Raw genomic sequence first — 22853 nt, 5'->3', positions numbered from 1 at the left:
TCTGACTAAAACTTTGTTGGTCTTAAAGGTGCAACTGGACTCCTAGGCGGTGGAATGTGAGACCCTTGAGAAGGGGCAGAGATGGTGTGTAGGGGCTCTTCAGCTGAGATGATGGATGTTGAGGAAGTCAAAAATCAGTGTGGGGGGCCTGCTCCCCATGGTGACTGGGGGGGCGGGTCTGGCTGTGTCTGGGGGATCCCTCTGGACCATCTCCCAGGCTGGGGGGGGGGGGGGGAGGGAATTGAAGCTGGGGGCTTGGGTGTCCACTCTGCTGTGAAAGGCATGTCCCAGTCGCTTCCACCAAGCACGCAGGGCTGATATTGGATGTATATCCCGCCCTATACTCTGAATCTCAGAGCGGTCACAATCTCCTCTACCTCCCCCCCACACACTGCCACAACAGACACCCTGTGAGGTGGGTGGGGCTGAGAGAGCTCTGACAGAAGCTGCCCTTTCAAGCACAACTCCTGCGAGAGCTATGGCTGACCCAAGGCCATTCCGACAGGTGCAGGTGGAGGAGTGGGGGAATCAAACCCCAGTTCTCCCGGATAAGAGTCTGCATTTAACCGCTACACCCAAACCGGTTCTCTTGATGAGGCCACCGAGGCTGCTGGATGGGTTGGTGAGGGAGCTTTTTGGATACAGAATTTATGAATAGAGAAAAGACAAGGCTAATCAGCTTGTAAAAATCCCACTGAAACAGCACAAACGTTTATAAGATACATCTTTCCAAACTAAACACAGTACCACCAATGGCATGTAAACGTTGCAGGGCCCCCCCTGCAACAAGACAACAAATGTATACCAACATATATACACATTTCTACACCTGGAGCTGTAACAAATCACGCTCCAGCCTGTTAAAAATATAAAGCACAACGGGCAAGTTTGCAGCATACAGAAGACGACGTTGGTCTGCATTGGCGCTCTCCCCAGTGAAGCACATTGAGAACTCTAAAGGACAAAATAGCATTTCTAAAAGAATATTTTCAAAACCCAATTGGGAGTCCTGATGTGAAATTAACATCCGTGGGGGAACAGCTTGAAAAATATGCCACACAGTCATCTAAACGTCTGGGAATAAATCTTTATCCCAAATCAAATCAAAACACTGATACGGATGTAGTTTTCGGGGAAGCCCGCTTTGACCAGGGAGGGCTGCCAGTCATCTTGCAAGAACTCTTTTCCACAGCCACAGATTCCTCCCCCCCCACACACACACATTCTCTCTTTTGGTATTTCGGGGAGGGGGGGGGGGGTTGGCAGATCTGTGTCTAGGTCCATGTGACTGATCCCTGTATTCCTAAGTGTCAGCATCCTCCATAAAACCATTTCGGATGGTCTCTTAGAAAAAAAAAGAAAAAAGCCGGAAATTCTGAGCTAAGTATTTTAAGATTGTTCTTGGAAACCCCATGGAAAGAAATGACAGCACTTGTCCATAGTGCGCAAGACTCACGTCCACACCAAAACGTTAACTCCCGACATGTCTTTTTTTTGTTTCGGATATATGAAACACTTCACAATGTCCCTTTATTGTCAAAAAATCCCTCTATGGTTCATCTCTGTTTCCTTTAATCATTCACTACAGATCTGTGTTTTTAAACGACTGTATCAACATTATTAGTATTGGCGGGGAAGTTGAGCCATGGGCTTTTTGGGGGGTATTTTTGGCTGCTGGGCGTGGTCCTTCAAAGACCAGCTTCTCAACGTGTGTATCAGAATAATTCACAAGGGCATTCCCATGTGAATTCACATGGGCACAGGGGTTTTATGTTTTTCCCCCTCAATATGAACATTCAAACCTGAGTGCAAGGAGACAGGGCACAGAGCAATCTACACATTCGGCTCTGTAACAAGTGCCAAAGACATTTAAAAGAGATTGGTTAACGTCATTACCAAAAAACAGTTACAATTGTACACATTTTAAAAGCTGGATTGGTTTTTCAAAAAACCTCCATCCTTGCAGAATGTTATCTATTCAGCTTAAAAAGCCAGCACAAAACCTGGAGTAGAAATCTGACAAGGAGAGGTCTCCGTACATGAGGGACAGGCAACGTAAAGCCAGCGTGCTGAATCTGGGTAAGAGGCCAACTAGTGCATCCTTGGTTTGCCTCGCAGAGGAACTCCACAGCCACAGCTGACCCTCCCCCCACCCCCAAAAAATAACCACCTGCATGAGAGGAAGGAAGAGCCAAAATGAACCCCGTTTCCCCCACCTCCTTCCTCATCTCACGAATCCGAAAGTTCCAAGCGTCCCAGGGCTGGGAGAAACTCAGGGAGTCTCCTGGATGTATGACTCGGCACCCTTCCTGGAACGGCCTGCTTGTGCCGACCACGGCCGACAGATATCCCTCTCCCCCCCAAAAGAACGTATGAGTGAAAGGCATTCCTGCCTTTCCCTGCCGGCCTGCTCCACTCTCAGACTTTCTTTTGAGTGCTGATAGTTCCTTTCGAGGCAGGTGTCTGACCCCCCCAAACAGACGTGTCTGTGTTCAATCTGAACGGACGGATGGGAAAGACACTTCGTGTTCCAGTCCCGTTCTTCATTTCTCTCTGATCCGCTTCAAACCAAAAAGAAGTCATCGTACATCTCAGCGATTGGTGGCGGTCCTTCTCTTTTCTGCCTTGCTTAAACTCCGCCCATGCTCATGTTAATCATGTCGACGAAGGTGCTCTCCACGCAGTGGCAGAGCTGGACGTTGGGGTCTGTGCTGCCGCCATCTCCGGCTCCAGTTTTACAAGCTGGTTCCTTCAGGAGTCTTGCCCGCTCGCATCGGCTTCTCCTTCAGCTGCTGGAGACCTGGGGATGACAGTTCAAGAGCAACCAGTGAGCAAACGGTTGATGGTGCAGATGTATTTAGGGAATCATTTGGGAGGTAGGGAGGATGATACACGAGAAAGACCGGTGTGATAAACCCACATTCTGCAACAAAAAAACTTGATTCTGTGTCCTATATAATTATTCCAATAAACTTTTTTAAAACTGGGGAGGAGGGGTTGGCCCAAGCTAGCTAATAAATTGACCAAGTTTGCATGGTTATTATTTGTTCTACAGCTACCTGTCAAGGCAAGCAGCCTGACATTACTTAGAGAAAGAAAGGGATAAAAATAAACCAAACAAAAAACCTTGCAGCACAAGGGCAGGCAAATTAATGATGTCTGTGCTTCTTTTCTGAGAGACAGATGTGCTTCTGAGCTTCACCCCGGTATGACGAGCGTGGTGTAAAAATCACAACAACTTACGTGTGATGATGGCGTCAAAATCCCTTGTTGCTGTGGCAACGTCCGAAGCGCAGACTTGCCCGATCTGGATGAGCAGTGAGACGATGTCCTCGTAGAGCGGAGGGAAGGCTTGGCAGAAGGAGACCAGGCAGGGCAAGGTGGGCATGAAGAAGGTGAACCGCTTCGCCTGGGTCAAAACTGGCAAGACAACAGAAACCGGTTTCACGGAGCACAGAAAGCCCTGCCATTGCGTAATGGGCTAGAAGCTGTGCTGGCCCCATAAACTCATAAGAACAGAAGAGAAGCCATGTTGGATCAGGCCAATGGCCCATCCAGTCCAACACTCTGTGTCACACAGTGGCCAAAAAACCCAGGGGCCATCAGAAGGTCCATAAGAACAGAAGAGAAGCCATGTTGGATCAGGCCAACAGCCCATCCAGTCCAACACTCTGTGTCACACAGTGGCCAAAAAACCCCAAGGGCCATCAGGAGGTCCATAAGAACATGAGAGAAGCCATGTTGCATCAGGCCAGTGGCCCATCCAGTCCAACACTCTGTGTCACACACAGTGGCCAAAAAAACCCAGGGGCCATCAGGAGGTCCATAAGAACAGAAGAGAAGCCATGTTGGATCAGGCCAACAGCCCATCCAGTCCAACACTCTGTGTCACACACAGCGGCCAAAAAAACCCAGGGGCCATCAGGAGGTGCATAAGAACAGAAGAGAAGCCATGTTGGATCAGGCCAGTGGCCCATCCAGTACAACACTCTGGGTCACACACAGTGGTCAAAAAAACCCAGGTGCCATCAGGAGGTCCATAAGAACAGAAGAGAAGCCATGTTGGATCAGGCCAATGGCCCATCCAGTCCAATACTCTGTGTCACACACAGTGGCCAAAAAAAACCAGGGGCCATCAGGAGGTCCATAAGAACAGAAGAGAAGCCATGTTGGATCAGGCCAACAGTCCATCCAGTCCAACACTGTGTCACACACAGTGGCCAAAAAAACCAAGTGCCATCACGAGACCCAGCAGTGGGGCCAGGACACTAGAAGCCCTTGCACTGTGGCCCCCCCCAAGCACCAAGAATACAGAGCATCACTGCCCCAGGCAGAGAGTTCAAACTATACACAGTGGCTAATAGCCACCGATGGACCTCTGCTCTAGATGTTTATCCAATCCCCTCTTGAAGCTGGCTATGCTTGTAGCCGCTGCCACCTCCTGTGGCAGTGAATTCCACGTGTTGATCGCCTTTGGGTGAAGAAGGGCTTCCTCTTATCTGTTCTAACCCGACTGCTCAGCAATGTAATTGAGTGCACACGAGTTCTTGTATTGCGAGAAAGGGAGAAAAGGACTTCTTTTTCTACCTTCTCTATAAATTCATTCGGTAAACTCACAAATGGGCACTACCCCTACATTGCTCATTGCCAGGTCAAACAGAGCCTCACTTGTGTGAAGGCACACTCCCAGAGAGAAGCCACAACACCAAGCTTCTGTCTCTCTTCTCACGGTACATCAAAAATCTACACTTCTCAATGGAACAACTTCACACGACTCAGCTCCAAGATACACAGCGAATGCCTCAACCTGCCATTGGCCCTCCTTGCCAACACGGATTACTCTGATTGGCGATGCCCACCCAGGGTTCCTGAGCAGAGAAAAGGGCATTCCCCATCACCCGCTCCCTGAGGTCCAGGAACTGAGCCTCAAACCTCAGGAGAGCGTGGAGAAAGCAGCATTCTAGCATTCCCTTCCATAATGCTAGAACTTGGGGGCACCCGGTGAAGTCGTTGGTGAACAAGGTAAGGGACAGACACGGCCTGGGACTCGTCTACCTTCGGGACCGCCTTTCCCCATATGCACCCCAGAAAACACTATGTTAAGGATCTCAAAATCTCCTTAAGATCCCTGGACCAAAAGAAGCTCCAGATATGGATAAAACGGAACGGATAAAAGGAAGTACTTCTTCGCCCAAAGGGTGATTAACATGTGGAATTCACTGCCACAGGAGGTGGTGGCGGCTACAAGCATAGCCAGCTTCAAGAGGGGATTGGATAAAAATATGGAGCAGAGGTCCATCAGTGGCTATTAGCCACTGTGTGTGTGTATATATAAATTTTTGGCCACTGTGTGACACAGAGTGTTAGACTGGATGGGCCACTGGCCTGATCCAACATGGCTTCTCTTATGTTCTTATGTGACACAGAGTGTTGGACTGGATGGGCCACTGGCCTGATCCAACATGGCTTCTCTCATGTTCTTAAGCTCGATTGACCAGCACTAGAGCCAGAGCATTCTCAGTAACAGCACCCACTTTGTGGAATTCCCTCCCTGGAAACATCAGGGCCTTGTGGGACCTGCCACAGTTCCGCAGGGCCTGTAAGACCGAACTATTCAAGCTCGCCTTTAATGGTTAGGAGGAGGTGGCGATTACCTTCAGCACCGACAATCTCACTGAACTGATATAATGGAAATCAGAAGCTTGCCATCTTGGATTTTCAATATGTATGGAAACATTTTTATGTACTTAATTTTAATACGTTTGTAAACTGCTAATGTTTTTAAACTGTTGTTAGCTGCACTGAGCCTGTCGGGGGAGGGCAGGATATAAATTTGATAAATAAATAAATTAATAAAGACAATCCTTTATTCCAGAATGAAATAAATCATGAAATTAACTGCCAGCGGATGTAGTGATGGCCAGGGATGTAGACGGCTTAAAAAGGAAGTTGCACAAATTTGTATGGGAGAAGGCCATCCATGGAGACGCCACAACCAGAAGCACCAAACGTCTGAACAGGGGTGTTCGGAGGCGACACTGTGAAGCACTATGCTGGACTAGATGGGCCACTGGTCAGATTCAGCACACCTGGCTCTTATGTCCACATGCAAACCAAGCACCAGCTTTATCAGAAAGCCACACACGTGTGCACACACACACACCAGCTATATCCAGACAGACTCCTGGCCCTTCTAGCTCAGTGCTCTCTACTCTGACAGGCAGAGCTCTAGCAAAGAAAGGCTTCCCACAGCACCCGAGACCCTTGAAGTAGAGAAAATGGGGACGACTCGAGACATAGAACATTCAGCAAGCAGAGCAGGTGCTTTACTGCCTAGCAGACCCAGGGGGCACTCGGCTTCTTGTGGAAAGAGGGGTGCTTCCCTTGTGCTGTGCATCTGTGGGCTACACCATGGTTCTCCAAGTCATAACTTCACGCCAGCGTCGGGGTGTTAATTGGGGCAGCTTTCACTGAGTAGACACGACTGCCCCTGATGGACCGAGGGTCTGATTCTGTATAAGGCAGCTTCATGTATTCATGTAAGTCACAAGAGGGTGCCCTTTACCCACCAAATCACAAAATACTATTACCGCTAAACAGCGTTATCAATTGCTCTTATCAAAAGCCAGTTATCAAGAACCAGTTTGGTGTAGTGGTTAAGTGGTCAGACTCTTATATCTGGGAGAACCGGGTTTGATTCCCCACTCCTCCACTTGCACCTGCTGGAATGGCCTTGAGTCAGTCATAGCTGTTGCAGGAGTTGTCCTTGAAAGGGCAGCTTCTGTCAGAGCTCTCTCAGTCCCACCCACCTCACAGGGTGTCTGTTGCGGGAGAGGAAGGTAAAGGCGATTGTTACTGCTCTGAGACTCTAAGATTCAGAGTATAGGGTGGGATATAAGTCCAATATCTTCTTCTATTCAGGGTCCACCGGCAAAAGGAGAGACAAAGAGAGGTCTCTGTTCACAAGGGGGTTACAATTTAAACTCAACAATGGGGAAGTGCACAAGCAGCATATCAAGAGATCAATGTGAGCAGACACAGTGACTAATTTCTAGCCATAGTTACTATGCGGGAGGATTTCCCTTTTCAGATTCAATAGCCATCACCATGAAGAAACTCCCCCCTGCCCTGCCCAAACGTGGATTGTTAACTCGGTTCTGACTTTTACCTGTGAGGAGCGTCCCCATGACATTGATAGCCAGGCGGGCCACGCTGAGGGATTTCGGCAGCGCATACTGGATACACAAATAAGAAAGCAACTGGATGGCAAAAACCTGCAGGGAGAGGATGAAAAGGGGAGACAGCTCATGAGAAGGAGGGAGAGAGAGAGCAGGAACTGCAAGACAACATTTTGGAATAACCAGGGCTTTTTTTTTTGTAGCAGGAACTCCTTTGCATATTAGGCTACACCCCCGATGTAGCCAATCCTGTGGCATCTTGAAGACCAACAGACACTTTGCTACATGCACCCCCCATCTCCATGAGTGTGTACATCTCTCTAGCACACCCCTGGACACACACAAAAGCTTCTGCCACAACACATCCTGGAATCTTCAGAAGGTGTCATGAGGCGTTTTTGTTTTAAGAAGAAAACTGCAGATTTATACCCCGCCCTTCTCTCTGAATCAGAGACTCAGAGCGGCTTACAATCTCCACTATCTTCTCCCCCCACAACAGGCACCCTCTGAGGTGGGTGGGGCTGAGAGAGCTCTCCCAGAAGCTGCCCTTTCAAGGACAACTCCTGCGAGAGCTATGGTTGAGGCAATTCCGGCAGCTGCAAGTGGAGGAGTGGGGAATCAAACCCGGTTCTCCCAGATAAGAGAGCTCTGGCTGACCCAAGGCCATTCCAGCAGCTGCAAGCGGAGGAGTGGGGAATCAAACCCGGTTCTCCCAGATAAGAGTCCGCACGCTTAACAGCTACGCCAAACTGAAGGTAAAGCTGCCCCCCCCCTCCAGCTTTGTCTCATAACGCTAAGGAACCTTGCTAGTAAGTCCTAGCCACCATTCACAGATCAGATCATGTGTGGCTGCTACAACATCACGATGTTCCATGTAAGAATTTCTCCAGGGATAAAACTTCCCGCGATTATCCAGCCTCCTCCTGTCCCAAGCCTGAAAGAAAGTGGGCAGCTGTTGTGAGCCATACCTGCTTCTCCAGTTCAGGTTGAGCGATCAGCTCAGGTATGAAGTCCAGGCAGATGTGCATAGATGGGATGCCAGCCACTGTCAGCGCAAGCAGCTCACTTGGATAACCCTGTCTCAGGCAAGGGGAGGGGGAGGGGAGAACATATGCATGGATAGATTATTTTCAACAGAACCAAGGAACCAAAATGACTCTTCCCCACCCTGCCTCTACCTGCTCTCTTAAAAGCACCTCTCGATACGTCTCAAAACCTTGCAAGTACCTAGCAAGTAGAATCACAGAGTTGGATGGGACTTCCAGGGTCATCGAGTCCAACCCCCTGCACAAGGCAGGAAACTCACAAATACCTCCCCCTAAATTCACAGGCTCTTCATGGCTGTCAGATGGCCCTCTAGCCTCTGTTGAAAAACCTCCGAGGAAGGAGAGCCCATCACCTCCCCAGGAAGCCTGTTCCACTGAGGAACTGCTCTAACGGTCAGGAAGTTTTTCTTAATGTTGAGCCGGAAACTCTTTTGATTTAATTTCAACCCACTGGTTCTGGTCCTACTTTCCGGGGCCACAGAAAACAATTCCATGGCATCCTCTATATGACAGCCCTTCAAGTCCTTGAAGATGGTGATCATCATATCACCTCTCAACCGCCTCCTCGCCAGGCTAAACATCCCCAGCTCCTTCAATCTTTCTTCATAGGACTTGATCTCCAGACCCCTCACCATCTTCATCACCCTCCTCTTCTTGGGTATTTCTTCATACATCAAGCAATTACCCCGCAGAACTCGTTCCCATGCTGGCCACTGACTTAGGCGGCTTTGAGGAAGGTGCAGACCAGGGATCTCGAATGCGGTGCCCGTGGCCATCATGGGACCTGCCAACACGTTTCCTGGCATGCAGCATGTGTTTTTAAAATGTGAGTAGGGCCACATGGGGCTTTTGTCCAGCAAGGCTCCCGATTGGCTCTGCAGATTTTTAAAAAAGGCTGCCTTGGCACAAGGATCTTCACTGTGTAACTGAAGGAAAGATGCAGCAGCCATTCTGTGTCTGGCTTCCCCTCTTGAGGCAGCCATTTTGGGGTAGCCATTTTGTAGCTGCACCCACCACGTTGCGTCAGAACGGCAAAGGTACCTGCAGTCTCAAAATCCTTTGAGACTCCTGGTGTAGACAAACCCATCATGACAGACAGTGGACGTTCTTATTCCACCTGCTTGGCCTCCCTGTCACGATGCTCTCTTACCTTAATTCTATCTTAATTTATTATTACATCTTTGAGCCTACAGCTGAACTGATTGATAGAATGTGCCCAATGGAAAACCACCGCCTGTGACATATATGCTGTCTGTTTCTATTGTATCCTTGTGGTTTTAGTTCGCAGTTTTAATTGTTTTAACTTTTGTTGTTATCCGCCCTAAGCCCGTTCGCGGGAAAGGGCAGAATACAAGTTAAAATAAATAAATTAAAAACTCTTGTGATCTGTATGCTAATTTTCGGCTATTCACAGGTCTTACCAACTGCTTTAATCCAATCTTAGCTATACTTATCACTCCCTTGCACACGCATCTTGACTCTAACAAGCCCCTTCCGGCAACTAATCCCCCCACCTATATATAAAGATTGAGGAAGTCTTGTTTCAGTATCTCTGAATTGTGTGCGCACACACAAAAGCTCAAACCCAGAAATAAACTTTGCTGGTCTTAAAGCCGTCACTGAACCCAAACTTGGTTTCCTTAAAAGACGTGGCTATCAATGGCTCTAAGCCACGACGGCAAAATGGAACCTTTATGTCCAGACTCAGAAGTCCTCTGAATCCATGGGGGGTGGGGCAGGTTGGCCCTTGCACTTCTGGTTGTAGGTCTTCTGGGAACTGGACCCCTGAGAAACAAGATGCTGGACCACATGACTTGCTGGTTTTATGTGAGGTGAGTACACTGGGCAAGCCGATACACCCAGCTGCTTTGGCCTGAGTATCGATGCAGAGCCGGATTAACAATTAGGCCAAGTAGGCACTGGCCTATAAGGCCCCCACACCTTTAGGGGCCTCGGGCTGGCTTTTCCTCCTGTTTCCCCCCCTGCTTGCATGAGCAGCCAGCAACTGAGCCTCTCTTTGTCCGACTTGCCTGGTGCGGCTGCTGTTGGAGTCGTCGCCAAGCTTGCCTCTCGCTGCCTCCCCTGCAGCTCAGGAAAAGGGGCTTTTGAGAAGGTGCCTGCAGGCTGCAGCGGGGCCCATGGTTGGCGGGGTGGGTGCTCCAACTCCTGAGATAATCTGCGAGGGGGCCTACAAGATTTAAACTGCTTAGGGGTCTCCAAAGGGTTTAATTCAGCACTGGGTCTATGATGCTACCTTTCTAGGCCTCAAATGCAGTTCTGGCTAAAAAATGGAAGGAGTTCATCCGTCAACCTTTCAGGGGTCTCTACCCCCACCCCCAGCCCCGAGCAGGGAAATCCAGGACGCACCTGGAAGTGAACCAGTTTGGCGATGTTGGGATCGGCGATGAACATCTGGTGCAAGTGGCAGCAGATGAGGCACTGCACCTCGCGGAGGTTGCAGAGGAGGCTGTCCTCCTTCTCTTCCTCTTCCAGCTGTTTCTTCCCAGGGCCGGAAACGGCAAAGCTTTTCAGGAGGCTGTAGGAGTTGCTGCCCGCCGGCTTCTCTTCCTCCATCGGCAAGCAGATCTCCAGCAGGATCTGGACCGCAGCGCTGTCCTGGGTGGAGCGACGGAGGAGAAAAAGACAACAAGAAGATGAAGAAGATACTGGATTTATATCCCGCCCTCCACTCCGAAGAGTCTCAGAGCAGCTCACAATCTCCTTTCCCTTCCTCCCCCACAACAGACACCCTGTGAGGTAGATGAAGATACTGGATTTATATCCCGCCCTCCACTCCGAAGAGTCTCAGAGCGGCTCACAATCTCCTTTCCCTTCCTCCCCCACAACAGACACCCTGTGAGGTAGATGAAGATACTGGATTTATATCCCGCCCTCCACTCCGAAGAGTCTCAGAGCGGCTCACAATCTCCTTTCCCTTCCTCCCCCACAACAGACACCCTGTGAGGTAGATGAAGATACTGGATTTATATCCCGCCCTCCACTCCGAAGAGTCTCAGAGCGGCTCACAATCTCCTTTCCCTTCCTCCCCCACAACAGACACCCTGTGAGGTGGGTGAGGCTGGAGAGGGCTCTCCCAGCAGCTGCCCTTTCAAGGACAACCTCTGCCAGAGCTATGGCTGACCCAAGGCCATTCCAGCAGGTGCAAGTGGAGGAGTGGGGAATCAAACCCGGTTCTCCCAGATAAGAGTCCGCACACTTAACAACTACACCAAACTGGCTCTCCAGAGGCCTACAATCTCCTTTCTCTTCCTCCCTCACAACAGACACCCTGTGAGGTGGGTGGGGCTGGAGAGGGCTCTCACAGCAGCTGCCCTTTTCAAGGACAACTTCTGCCAGAGCTCTGGCTGACCCAAGGCCATTCCAGCAGCTGCGAGCGGAGGAGTGGAGAATCAAACCCGGTTCTCCCAGATAAGAGTCCGCACACTTAGCCACTACACCAAGTTGAAATCTCTCCCTCCTGCCTTGAAAGCTCCAGGTGAGTGCTGCGAGGCCCCCCTGTATGAACCCAGGGCTTGTGGACTGAGCTGCTATATTTTGAGATATATATATATATATATATATATATATATATATATATATATATATATATATATATATATATATATATATCAAGAGCCCCATGGCGCAGAGCGGTAAAGCTGCAGTACTGCAGTTGGAGCCCTCTGCTCATGACCTGAGTTCGATCCCAGCGGAAGCTGGTTCAGGTAGCCAGCTCAAGGTTGACTCAGCCTTCCATCCTTCCGAGGTCGGTCAAATGAGTCCCCAGCTTGCTGGGGGGAAAGTGTAGATGACTGGGGAAGCCAATGGCAAACCACCGCCGTAAAAAAGTCTGCCGTGAAAACATTGTGAAAGCTATGTCATATATATACACATATACTGTTCTGTACCCAGCAAGCAGTAGAGCCCCGTGGCGCAGAGTGGTAAGCTGCAGTCCTGCAGTCCTAAGCTCTGCTCGTGACCTGAGTTCAATCCCTGGCGGAAGCTGGGTTCAGGCAGCCGGCTCAAGGTTGACTCAGCCTTCCATCCTTTTGAGGATGGTCAAATGAGTCCCCAGCTTGCTGAAGGGAAAGCATAAACGACTGGGGAAGGCAATGGCAAACCACCCCGTAAAAAGTCTGCCGTGAAAACGCTGCGATGTCACCCTAGAGTCGGACATGACTGGTGTTTGCACAGGGGACTGACTACCTTTACCTTCTTTTACCCAGCAAGCCCCAAGTGCATGCACGCTGCAGCAAGCTACAGGCAATGCAAACGCACCAAACTTGCCCCGTCTCTCTTTGTCTGCATTTCTGAATCACAGGGAAGGGCAAAAGAACTTACTCAGGTTGCTGCAGGCCAGTCCCCTCCCTCCCTCCCTCCCCCCATCCACTGGAAAGCCTATGCCAGCCATGATCATCCTTCTGACACTGCCTGCAATTACTTCCAAGCGTATCTTTCTACTGCATGACAGCTGAGGGGCAGGGAGGCGGTTCTAGCCAAAACAACAACGTAAAGCAGCTGCTAGAGTGATAAAATGTACAACAGAAATAGGACCTGCCACAGGACAACTGTAGGGATGTTTTTGCTTGTCAACTAAAATCAGGCTGTAATTGGGGTGGGGGGGGAGATGCTAAAACTACATGCCACACAGACTAGAGGAGAAACTGTGTAGTGAATGTCCCCACTTTATCTAGTGTAAATGTTATCGGTGGCCTTTTCTTTACAAGTGACTGCCCGCCCTGAGTGTTGTGCCATCAAGTCGCTTCTAACTTATGGCGACGACATGAATTAATGACCTCCCAAATTGCTGGTTGTTGTAGATTTCCCGGGCCGTGTGGCCGCGGTCTTGGCATTGTGAGACCTGACGTTTCGCCAGCAACTGTGACTGGCATCCTCAGAGGTATAACACAGAAAGCTAGAGTTCTCTCTGGGTCGAAGTGAGAAGATGATGGCAGGCAGGTAATTTATATCTACTCAGGAAGGTGGGGTAGGGCTGAGTCATCTTGTAGGAGCTTCCCAGGCTGTGACATGCATGATAATGACTCCCTACAAGATAATGACACAGCCCTACCCAACCTTCGTGAGTAGATATAAATTACCTGCCTGCCATCATCTTCTCACTTCGACCCAGAGAGAACTCTAGCTTTCTGTGTTATACCTCTGAGGATGCCAGTCACAGCTGCTGGCGAAACGTCAGGTCTCACAATGCCAAGACCGCGGCCACACGGCCCGGGAAATGTGCAACCATCAATGGACTCCGGCTGTGAAAGCTTCAACATATTGACCTCCAAAACGTCGTATCATTGACAACCCCCACTTAACAACAGAGGTCACCAGGAGACTTTGGGTCTTTCCCCCTACCCCAGCACGATTTGCCTCACAGGGGATACTGAGGATAAAAACGGAAGAGGAGGGAGCGGATGTGCTACTCTGAGTTCTTTACAGGCAGGGCAGGATACGAATGGACACCCAGGCTGCTCGAATTACCTGGGCAGCGAGCAAGGCGTTTTTGAGTTCCTCTCGAGTGACTTCTGTAGTTTCCAGCCCCATCATGCTGTTTTGGGAGGGCCTGACATCTTGCTCTGCTGTTTCTTTGAGATGAGCGCTCAGGTAAGCTTTTGAAGCGAGGAGGTAGCCGTTCAGCATGTGCAGGGTGATGTCCATCAAAGGGGGACACCTGAGGGCGCAGCGGAAGCAGGCAGCGGGGAAGGATGAGGAAAGCATCAGGGAAGGAGAAGAAAAACAAGGAGAGGGGAATATTAACATATTTTTAAAATATAATTTGTAACAAAGTTATCTGTCTAAATGCTTTAAATTCTACACTGCAGATTCAATATGCAGGTTGCAGAATGCAAAAAAATCAAAGAAGCTTGCATAACTCCTTCCTCCTAATTTTACTTAATTTATTCACTGAATTGAAAGAACTGAAACCAAAAACACTGGAATAATCAGAATATTAATGTACATCTGGGACGCAACGATTGTAAAATGTATGGAAATGATTTTATCGTACATCCAGTTTTAAAATTTGATGCCGCCCTGAGCCTGCGGGGAGGGCGGGGTATAAATAAAATTTATTATTATTATTATTATGCTTGTTTTAACTGCTGTGAGCCGCCCTGAGCCCGTTAGGGGAGGGCGGGATATAAATTTGATAAAAATAAAATAAATAAATTGTGCTGTATTTGCATAATCCATGTGGAGTCTCACCATCCCAGAAGGGGCACTCAAGCTTTACAGGTGACCAACAGAAATCTTATTCAGTCCTTCCCCCACCAGGTCTTCTCTAAGACTTCGGCAGGCATCACTTCACACAAATTAAGTGCTCCAGGCCCCCTGCTCTGTGTGCCTGCACAATCAGCTCTCTTTTACTGCCCAGGTTATGAACACATCAAGCTGCCTCCTCCTGAACCAGACCCTTGATTTATATAGCTCATATGCGGACATATGGACATATGAAGCTGCCTTATACTGAATCAGACCCTTGGTCCATCAAAGTCAGTCTTGTCTACTCAGACTGGCAGCGGCTCTCCAGGGTCTCGAGCTGAGGTTTTTCATGCCTACTTGCCTGGACCCTTTTTAGTTGGAGATGCCGGGGATTAAACCTGGGACCTTCTGCTTACCAAGCAGATGCTCTACCGCTGAGCCACCGTCCCACCCCCAAATAGACAGGTCAGTGCTGTCTATTTAAACTGGCGGCAGCTCTCCAGGGTCTCAGGCCTGCTGTATTTCACATCAACTTACTGGAGATGCTAGGGATCAAACCCTGGACCTTCTGCAGGCCAAGCAGGTGTTCTACCACTCAGCCACAGCCCTTCCCCGACCTTTTATTTATTTTATTTTATTTATATCCCGCCCCCCCGCCGGAGCAGGCTCAGGGTGGCTCACAACATAGAAATCCACAATAGAAAAATAGTAAAATATACCAGCTATAAAATAATCCATGCAATAAAATGATACATTCAGAATTAAAATCAACATTACATATCGTTTGGTGCTAAGATCTAAGTATTATTCCATTTTTCAATGTGACGGCATTCCATCTGCGCTGTAGGCACTACATTAGTTAAAGGTTCACTACATAAACTCAAGTGTACCATTCAGCACTGGGTGCTCTTGGATTTTTTTGGGGGGGGGAGGGGAGGGGGGAGAACGACCCTTGGCACTTACCGTGAGGGGTCCTTCTCCTAAGAGGACAGGAGGACATCTTGGGTGTTTCCCACCGTCCAATCAGGGAGGCAGGAATCTTAAAAAACTTCCCCTTCCTGTGGATGTGGGAACCACCCTCCTTCCAGTTCGGGTGACTCCGAGAAGCAGTAAAAAACTCTTGCAACCATCGCTGCTATGAAAAAAAGGTGAGCTAACTGGTGGTCGGTACAAAAACTTGGCATGAGCCTCCCAAACCGACTGAAATAAACTCATATAGAAACTGAGAAAAAACAGGTAAACTACAGGTAGCCTGTGTTAAAGAGTAATCAACAGCTGTAGATGAGACTACAGGAGAAGAAGTTAGATCCAGACACATAAAAGATAGATGCTGCCCGAGGTAGGACGACAGAAGAAGGGGAGGGCAAGATGTCCTCCTGTCCTCTTAGGAGAAGGACCCCTCACGGTAAGTGCCAAGGGTCGTTCTCCCTAAGAGGCGGAGGACATCTTGGGTGCTCCCATAGCAGTATGTCATACAGGGTGGGATCGTCCTACTCAGGCAGCACGTGTTGCAGGATTCGTCTGCCAAAGGCTGCGTCCGCCGACGCATATGCGTTCAACTTATAGTGTCGGATGAAAGTGGAGATAGATGACCACGTAGCTGCCTTGCACACCTCCTCTATGGAGGCATTCCTGTTGAAGGCAGCATTGGTGGCCGCACTCCTGGTTGAGTGTGCAGTGATCCCTGGTGGTACGTGAAGGTTTAACGCCTTATACGCCTCCGATATACACTGCTTGATGGCGTAGCTAATTGCTGATTTGGACATCTTCTGTCCCAGTCTAGGAGCCGCTATATTAATGAACATGAAGTCTGATTTTTGGATAGATTCAGTTCTTGTAAGATAGACCTTAATTGCTCTTCGCACGTCTAAGGTATGCCATGCGCGCTCCTTGGGATGCTTGGGATCCGGACAGAAGGATGGTAAGTTGATCTCTTGACTCTGATGGAATCTAGAAGAGACCTTCGGTTGGAAGGTAGGGTCCGGATAGAGGATCACCTTGTCCTTGTGGAACACACACAGTTCCCTCTTAACCGATAAGGCCCCGATCTCTGAGACTCTTCTGGCCGATGTTATTGCCACCAGAAAGATGGTCTTCATACACCTGAACTTTAGGGATACAGAACTTAAGGGCTCGAAAGGAGGACCTGTTAGGGCCGAGAGTACCAGGTTCAATCTCCAGGTAGGAAACCGATGTACTTGTGGTGGAGAACTCATGGAGGCTCCTCTAAGGAAGCGTCGAATATGGGGGTGAGATGAGAGGTTCACGCCGTCCACCTGCTGGAGAACTGAGGATAAGGCTGCCACCTGACGTTTGAGGGTAGCTGGCTTCAATCCAGAATGGAGACCGTCCTGAAGGAACTGCAGGATCTTGGGGACAGAAGGATGCAATGGGTCCACGGCTTTTCTCCGACATCATCTGTGGAAGGCTTTCCAGGACATGTCGTAGATCCGCGTTGTGGAGCTTTTTCTGGATGCTAGGATGGTGTTCGTCACGTCACTGCATAACCAAGATCTAGGAGAGAGCGCCGTTCAACCTCCAAGCGGTCAACCTCAGCCAGTCTGGATGAGGATGCCACACCGGGCCCTGTAACAGCATGTCTGGCCAGATTGGTAAGTGAAGCGGTTCCGCTACTGACATCTGTTGAATTGATGAGAACCAGTGACGTCGCGGCCACCAGGGAGCAACCAGAATGACGTCGGCCCTTAGCAGCCTGATCCTTCTGAGCAACCTCGGAATGATCGGGATTGGGGGAAAGGTGTAAAGAAGGCCTTGCGGCCAGGGAGAAGTTAATGCGTCCGTGGCCTCCACTTGGTAGTGGTAGTACCTCGTGTGGAATCGAGGAAGCTGGTGGTTCTGAGAAGACGCAAAGAGGTCCAACACCGGCGGGCCGAAGCGTGTCACTATCGTTAAGAAAAGCTTCTTGTTGAGAGACCACTCTCCCGATTCAATGCTCTCCCGGCTGAGCCAGTCCGCCTTGATATTGCAAGTCCCCTTGATATGCTCCGCCCTTATGGACTTTAGATGACTCTCCGCCCATTCGAACAGTTTCACGGCCTCCTTGTGAAGGGAAGTCGACCTGGACCCCCCTTGATTGTTTAAATAAGCCTTGGCAGCGATATTGTCCGTTCGAACCAGGACATGCCTCCCGGTCACCTGGTTCTGAAAGTACAGGAGAGCCAGTCGAATGGCACGGAGTCCCAGAAGGTTGATGGGAAGACTCGCCTCCTCGGTTGTCCACTGGCCCTGGGTAGGTATCTCGTTGAGGATCGCCCCCCAACCTGAAAGGCTGGCATCTGAAAAGAGCTGTATTTCCTTCTCTACAAGGAACGTTCTCCCCTGACGCAGGTTGTGGTCCTTCGTCCACCACAGGAGACTCTCCTTGACCTTCTTGGAAACAGTCAACGACATAGGGCGCTTCTCCATGATCTGGATCTGATAAGGGCGCAAAAAACATCTGAAGTTGTCTGGTGTGAAAGCGGCCCCATTGAAGCGCCTCTAGATTTGAGACTAGAAGACCCATAAGTCGTGCCAGGGTCTGGAGAGATGACAATGGTTCCCGCACTATCTGGAGCACCAAAGCCTTGGTCCTCAGTATCTTTTCTTCTGGGAGGAAAACAGAGTCCTTGTGTCGATGACCATACCCAGATGTTGTAGCCTCTGGGACGGCTGTAAATGACTCTTGGGAATGTTGATTATGAACCCGTGTTGTTGAAGACAGGATATGGTGTGTATAACGTCCTGCTCCGCACTCTCCCTCGACGAGGATCTTATCAGCAGGTCATCGAGGTAAGGGTGCACATGCAACCCTCTCTGTCTGAGGATTGCTATCAGGTTCACCAACACCTTGGTGAACACCCGCGGTGCCGTCGCCAGGCCGAAAGGTAAGACTCTGAATTGGTAGTGAGTCCCATTTACGCAAAAAACGAAGAAACTTGTGATGTACTGGGAGGATTGGAATGTGCAGATATGCCTCTGTTAGGTCCAGAGAAGACATGTAGTCCTGATGGTGCAGGGACTCCGTTATAGATTTGATGGACTCCATCCTGAAGTGACGGAGGTTGATATATCTGTTTAAAAATTTCAGGTCTAGAATCGCTCTCCAGTCCCCGTTTTTCTTGGGCACCGTGAAGAAGACGGAATAGACGCCTTGACATCTCTGCAATGGAGGAACAGGCTCTATCGCTGCAATTTCCAGCAAATGTTGAATTGCTTTGAGGGTGATGCTTTTTCGTTCTGGGTTTCAGCGAAGAGGAGACACCAAGTAACGATCCCAAGGTGCCCTTTTGAATTCTATGGGGTAACGATTTCCAACGTCCAAGCATCGACCCTCGAGGCCGCCCACGCCTGCTGGAAGTGTAGTAGACGGCCCCCCACTGGAATAGAATTCCAGTCATGCTTTGTTGGGCTTGGGGCCCTTCTCGAATTTGTCGGACCTATCGGGCTGATTCCTCTGGAACCGGGAATTGGAGAAGCCCTTTCGGAAACTCTGTTTGGACTGTCCCCAGGTTGTTCTTCTGAAGTCCTGTTTTGGTTTGGAGAAGCTGGAGGAGGCACGAAAGGAACCAGACCCGAAGCTTCTCTTATCGGAGCGGCGCAGATACTTGGGCATGGCCTTTTTCTTATCCCGTGTTTCCACCAGGATCTTATCCAGGGCGTCTCCAAATAGCTTTTCTCCCTGGAATGGGTATGCTGACACGATGGACTTCGAGCGCATGTCTGCCGGCGAAGCCCGGAGCCATAACCCCCGCCTTGCTACAGTGCTTGATGCCATTGCTCTAGTGGAGAAGGTGAGGGCATCCAATGAAGCATCCGCTGGAAATTCGGAGGCCCTAAGGAGTCTGCTGGTACCTTCCAGGACCCGTTTATCCAGGTCTGGCAGTAGCTGGGTAAGCCGTCTTATCCAGACGATCGCTGCTCTGGAAACTATAGAGGTGGCCGCAGTTGCCTTGATGGCCAGAGCCATAGCTTCGTGGCTCCTCTTCAAGGCCAAGTCTATCTTTTTGTCCAAGTTGTCTCGCACCGAGCCATGGCCATCCTCAGCTAACAGACCGTGTGACTGTAAGGCTGCGATTGGTGCATCCACCAATGGTACTTGCAGCATATCGTTAGCAAAGGCAGGTAATTCATAGAGCTTCTTGATAGAATTGGGTACCTGTCTGTTGGTACTAGGTTTGGCCCACTCAGATTTCAACTGACGCTCAAAGAACTCAGGGAAGGGAAAAACCTTTTCAGAGGATCTGAATCTGGGGAAAAACTCCGTATTTCCCTTGGGTTTGTTTTTGGGGTTGGCTAGTGGGTGGGGAGACTCCTGCTCCTCGGGTGATGTTTGTAAGTCTAGAGCAGAAGTCACCTTGGCTAAAAGAGGTTGGAACTCTTCTGCCTTGAAAAACCGTGATGAGGGTTCCGGAACTGCAACATCCTCTATCTCCTCATCAGATAAGAATTCGCCCTCCTCCCAATCTCCCCCATAGGAATCATGAGAGTGGGTCTCAGAAATGGATCTTTCGCTCTCCATCTGGTCACAGAGCAGAGGTTTCTTTGAAGCCCTATGGTGGCTGGAGCTACCTCTGGACCTCTTTGGAGAAGGTGATCTGGAGGAGGAACTGGACCTGGGGGACCTGGGTCTCCTATGGCCAGATGCCCTGACTGCTGCCCCCACCATCTGCTTTATTGATTCAAGAAACTCAGTAAAAAAAGGAGGGTCCCATAAAGGGTACGTTACCCAAGCCCGACTGGGGCTGGCAGGTCTGCGTGGCTTCCAGCGCAGGTTGGATCACATCTGCGACTGAGTCTCCCGCCAGGAGGTTGGCATCGGGACGTTCCTGCGTCTGGAAGCTGCATGGCTGAGGTCTGTCCCCGTTTCGCTCCCCAAGATGGCCGCCGCCAGTGGGGAAGAGCCCTGACGAGGAAGCCTCCTCCGCAGCTGGGGAAGACCAGCGCCGCCTGCGTTCGCCTTTGGGTTTCTCGCCCCTACAGGGCACGTTGCCGGTAGCCGAGGCAAGCTTAGAAGTCATGCCGGCTCCGGAGGCGGGCCTCTCGGTTCCGCGCCAGGCGTCAGGAACCAGGTCGTCGTCCATGAACGCGTCTCTTGACCGACGCGTCATTTTCCCTCTCCTCTGCGGCTTGAATGCTGTGCGCTCGGCCGCAGCTTGAGTTTAAACAGCCGCGCCGTTTCTGAAGCGCTGAAGAAAGTGGGGGGGGGGGAAAGGAGGCAGAGAAGCTGAGAGGGACTGAAGGACGGATTGAAAGGCAGAAAAAAAGATCTGAGGTAGAATATCAGGAGATGAACAACAAGGTAGGAACTGAGGGGAAAGAAAAAGTATCTTTTTTTTTTTTTTTTAAAGAGATAGGCAAGTAATGAGAAAGAGTAGGAACCTAGCCTAAACGCTGCTACTCCCTGTCGAGGCAGGAAATAAACTGGAAGGAGGGTGGTTCCCACATCCACAGGAAGGGGAAGTTTTTTAAGATTCCTGCCTCCCTGATTGGACGGTGGGAAACACCCAAGATGTCCTCCGCCTCTTAGGGAGAAATGATACATTCAGAATTAAAATCAACATTACATATCGTTTGGTGCTAAGATCTAAGATCGGAGAAAAGCTTGAGTTCATGAAACTGTTTTTCAGATCTAAAATCCCAGACACTGTACTTCTTGCTCACACTAATTACTGAATTAAGGGAGAGGTGGCCTGTATCGAAGAGGAAGATATTGGATTTATATCCTGTCCTATACTCTGAATCTCAGAGCAATCACAATCTCCTTTACCTCTCCCCCACCCATAACAGACACTCTGTGTGGTGGGTGGGGCTGAGAGAGCTCTCCCAGAAGTTGCCCTTTCAAGGACAACTCCTGCCAGAGCTATGGTTGACCCAAGGCCATTCCAGCAGGTGCAAGTGGAGGAGTGGAGAATCAAACCCGGTTCTCCCAGATAAGAGCCCACACACTTAACCACTACCCTAATTGTGGCCAAACTGTGGCTCAGGAGCCACATATGTCTTTCACACACATTGTGTGGTTCTCAAAGCCCCCACTGCCCTGTTGGCCAGCTTGGAGAAGGCACTGGTCTCTTTAAATCACTTCTCCAAGCCAAGCCAGCCAGCAGCTTGGAGAAAGTACTTAAAAGTTGCTTTCTTTCCACCTCTTCCTCCCCCTCCCCATCAATCTCCTCCGTCCCTCCTCTCAAACATCTGACATTCGTATCTTGCAGCTTTCAAATATCTGACATTTAATCTATGTGGCTCTTATGTTAAGCAAGTCTGGCCGACCCTGCACTACACCAAACTGGCTCTCTGAGATTCAGTGACCAACATAAGGTCCCATGTCATCCTCCACGAGTGACAGAAGGGACTGCATCAGCATTCCTCCTGGTGAAGACCTCAACAAACTGCCATCTTAGCCGCAGAATCTGACCTAATGTCCACAAGATTAAGAAATGGCAATGTGCAAAAATGTCAAGAGGAATGGGACCCTATTTATAAATGGGTTAAAAGCAGAGGTGTCGGATCGGAGTAACCATGGGGTTTTTCCCCCTTTGCCTTTTTTGATGCTTAACTCTCTCCATCTCCCAGTGTGTATGGTTGGGTAGATGTTAGTTGTTAGATGTTAGTTTGCAGTTGATTGTTTGTATCTATCTTGTTTGTGGTTCGTGAGAGATGATTGTTTATGTATTCTCTGTCTATTTTTTTTTTATTTCTTTGTCTTTTCTTTTATTTGTATTATTTCTTCTTAATAAAACTTTAAAATTAAAAAAAAAAAACTGCCATCTTATAAAAGATTTTAAAAGAACGTAAGAGAACCCATGTTGGTCCATCCAGTCCAACACTCTGTGTCACACAGTGGCCAAAACCCCCCAAGTGCCATCAGGAGGTTCACAAGTGGGGTTAGAATCCCTTCCCCTATTCCCCCCCTCCCAAGCACAAGAATACAGGGCATCACTGCCCCAGACAGCGCTAATAGCCACTGGTGGACCTCTGCTCTAGATGTTTATCCAATCCCCTCTTGAAGCTGTCTATGCTTGTAGCCGCCACCACCTCCTGTGGAAGTGAATTCCACGCGTTAATCGCCCTTTGGGTGAAGAAGGACTTCCTTTTATCCGTTCTAACCCAACTGCTCAGCAACCAATTTTTAACCAACCAAGGCTGCTGCTACAACAACAGGGAGACTGACTGACCCACGCGGCCACTGAAGGGGTTCCTTACCTGTGGACTCTCGGATCACACCTGAGTACAATCAGGGGGTCAATCATCAGGTCCTTCTGCGTATACTTCTGCTGCCGGACCATCTTGCCTGAAGGCTGCAAGGCGTTCACCGTCATCACCCACAACCTAGGAGAAAGGTGGGAAGTCCCCAGTTTGCAAGGCTGCTGGGCACTGCAGAGGGCATTCGAGGTGAACAAGCCCCTGCCTAGAGGCATCTGCAGTC

General features: G+C 49.7%; 1 protein-coding gene across 1 annotated transcript in view; it reads right to left on the bottom strand.

Annotated features, from left to right (window-relative positions):
• Window positions 1-683: 683 nt before the first annotated feature.
• The window catches only part of INTS2 (integrator complex subunit 2), a 64866-nt gene continuing 42696 nt past the window's right edge, over window positions 684-22853 (bottom strand). The window contains 8 exon segments of the mRNA XM_060259067.1: window positions 684-2773; window positions 2775-2800; window positions 3244-3420; window positions 7169-7274; window positions 8147-8254; window positions 10592-10840; window positions 13712-13901; window positions 22631-22756. Coding sequence (XP_060115050.1) covers window positions 2630-2773; window positions 2775-2800; window positions 3244-3420; window positions 7169-7274; window positions 8147-8254; window positions 10592-10840; window positions 13712-13901; window positions 22631-22756 — 1126 coding nt within the window. The 3' untranslated portion in view covers window positions 684-2629.

The sequence above is a fragment of the Heteronotia binoei genome, chromosome 18 (genome assembly GCF_032191835.1).
Source record: "Heteronotia binoei isolate CCM8104 ecotype False Entrance Well chromosome 18, APGP_CSIRO_Hbin_v1, whole genome shotgun sequence".
NCBI lineage: Eukaryota > Metazoa > Chordata > Lepidosauria > Squamata > Gekkonidae > Heteronotia > Heteronotia binoei.
Note: the sequence above shows the minus strand (reverse complement) of the source record. Positions and strands in the feature narration are given on the sequence as shown.